The 2,205-nt window shown below is 47.9% G+C and overlaps 1 protein-coding gene across 1 annotated transcript; it reads right to left on the reverse strand.

The window, feature by feature from the left end:
- Positions 1 to 75: 75 nt before the first annotated feature.
- On the reverse strand, positions 76 to 1,685 carry LOC135665757 (protein trichome birefringence-like 26). The gene is made up of 3 exons (XM_065177395.1): positions 1,421 to 1,685; positions 1,051 to 1,328; positions 76 to 983 (listed from the first exon to the last, which is right to left on the reverse strand). Exons 1-3 carry the CDS (start codon positions 1,515 to 1,517, stop codon positions 225 to 227), a joined length of 1,134 nt encoding a protein of 377 aa, XP_065033467.1. The 5' UTR covers positions 1,518 to 1,685; the 3' UTR covers positions 76 to 224.
- Positions 1,686 to 2,205: the final 520 nt, after the last annotated feature.

The raw sequence follows: 2,205 nt of genomic DNA on the forward strand, positions 1-2,205 counted from the left end.
TTGACTCCAATATCCAAAATGGCACTGAAATCTTATTGACAACATTAGAATGCATAAGCTATTCCATTGACATCATTCAAAAGAACGAAAGAGGTGAAGAAGAAGAAGAAGAAGAAGAAGAAGGAACACAACACCCGTTGGCACATAAAAATCACATATTATCTTATTCCACTATCCAAACCTCAGAGAATCATCTTCACAACATCAGTGCGCACTTGGTACGATCAGAGAGCAGACATCAGTTCTTCCTCGCCCATCAGAATCTCCATGAGCATGTCATTCCAGGTATCAACTATCCCAGGCAAGCACCAGTGAAGGCAGTCGTTCTGTGGCTTCTTGCTGATGTCCGGGTGGAATCTCCTGTAGGGTCCTGGATGCCCATCTGGCCTCAGAGCAGAGAGATGGTAAGTGTCAAGCAGTCTCAGCCTCAGCCCACTCCTCACCCCTTCCTGGAACCCCTCCTCCTCCACATCCCTCATCACAACACCCACTGGGTCAGCAGTGTACTCACTCTCCTTGAAAGGCTTCGTTCTGTTGCAGATCCCCCCACTGTACCACATCCCGTGCTCGAAGTGGGAGGGAGTCCAGGACCTGAGAACCACCAGGGGCTTGTGGTCTGAGCTGCTCACGAAGTCGAACACAGATCGGAGTGCTCTCCGATAAGAGTAGTCCATGCCGAGTTCCCTCAGGTTATTCCCGGCGCAGTAGTGGCAGCCGACGACTGTGTTGTTCTCCCAGAATATGGTTTCTTTGAGGAACCACTGTCCACCAGAAAGCATCACGTAGTCGTACTTGTGGTATTGGCTCGTCCAGGTATCGTCGAGGACGTCCAGATAAAGCTGGATGTGGTATTTGGAGATGGCTTGCGTAGATTTGATCAGGAAAGGAGCCCAAATCAGCCCTACTGTGACGTTGTGAGATGGCAGGTGCCATGTTTGAGTCTGAAATGTTTCGTCATGGGAGACCAGCACAGCTTCTTCCACCTGAGAAGGGAGCAGAGAATTTGAAGTCTCGAAAGCTAAAACTAAGGAGTAGCTACAGTAGGAGTACCTCGGAGAGAAGGCAAAGCAATGACTCCATCTGGTTGCGGAAGATCGAATCACCCACAAATCCCAAGGATTTGTTTCTCATACGATTCAAGAACTTGATTGCGTCGATTCGAGGCAACTCACAGCCATGTGGCTTCCACCTCCAGTGAAGATAGCCGGTATCAGGCCGGCCGTTCGTCAAGCAGTCTTGGAAAGGAGACATGAAGCTGCAGGTTGAGTTGCTGTAAGCTGGATCTCGAAAGTCAGGGATCCACTCTCCGGAAGAAAGATCACATTGTCCTGCATGCATCACCGTTTCAAGAATTGCATTCGACGACCTCGATGGACTTGATCTAATGAAAAAGCATTGCTTCGCGAAATATGGTAGGTACCTGTCGAAGCGTTCATGGCCAGAATCTCAGCATTCTCGGAGGAGGAGGAGGTGTCAGCTGTAGCTGAGTACAAGAACCGTTGGTAGGACAAAGCCATGATGAGCGAAGACCCCAAGAGAATAACCAGGAACTTGCACACACCATCACGGAAGCCAATGCATGGCTCTGCTTCAGGCTCGACTTCCTTCCCCGTTGTGTTCCAAGTACAGAGGAAGAGAGCAGGGATACGTAACTGAGGTCTGGTTGGCTGGTATATATCAAAAGGAAGAGGGTGTTAGAAAATAAATAGATAGAAGTTGATTGTTATTAACATATCCTCCTTCCTTTTATACAGGTTAGAAGGGAGAATTTTCCTCAACAGGTTAGAGGATTTCCCTCAACAGAGTAGAGAGATTTCCTCAAACAGTTAGGGAAATCTCACCTACTTATCATGCCCCCGCAAGATGGTGCTCCGATCAAGGAGGCCAATCTTGGACTGATGTAATGCAAAAAGTTACGAGCTAGAGGCTTCGTAAATGAGTCGGCCAATTGATCAGCCGTATGAACATGAGAAACACGAAGTTGACGGCGGACAACTTGATCGCGTACAAAGTGGAAATCGATAGCAATATGTTTCATGCGAGAGTGGAATACCGGATTAGCGCATAGATAGGTAGCTCCAATGTTATCACAATATATTGTAGGGGTGGAATCGATGTTGAGTTCCTAGAGTAGATTCGTGATCCAATTGAGTTCTGCAGTAGTAGCGGCAATGGCACGGTATTCAGCTTCAGTTGTAGACCGAG

Source organism: Musa acuminata, unplaced genomic scaffold (genome assembly GCF_036884655.1).
Source record: "Musa acuminata AAA Group cultivar baxijiao unplaced genomic scaffold, Cavendish_Baxijiao_AAA HiC_scaffold_1042, whole genome shotgun sequence".
In the NCBI taxonomy this organism is placed as follows: Eukaryota; Viridiplantae; Streptophyta; class Magnoliopsida; order Zingiberales; family Musaceae; genus Musa; species Musa acuminata.

Coding starts and splice junctions, on each gene's coding strand:
- LOC135665757 (XM_065177395.1), bottom strand. CDS start 1,517: ATGGCTTTGTCCTACCAACGGTTCTTGTACTCAGCTACAGCTGACACC. Junction 1,329..1,420: donor GGCCATGAACGCTTCGACAG/GTACCTACCATA, acceptor TGATGCATGCAG/GACAATGTGATCTTTCTTCC. Junction 984..1,050: donor TGCTTTGCCTTCTCTCCGAG/GTACTCCTACTG, acceptor CTCCCTTCTCAG/GTGGAAGAAGCTGTGCTGGT.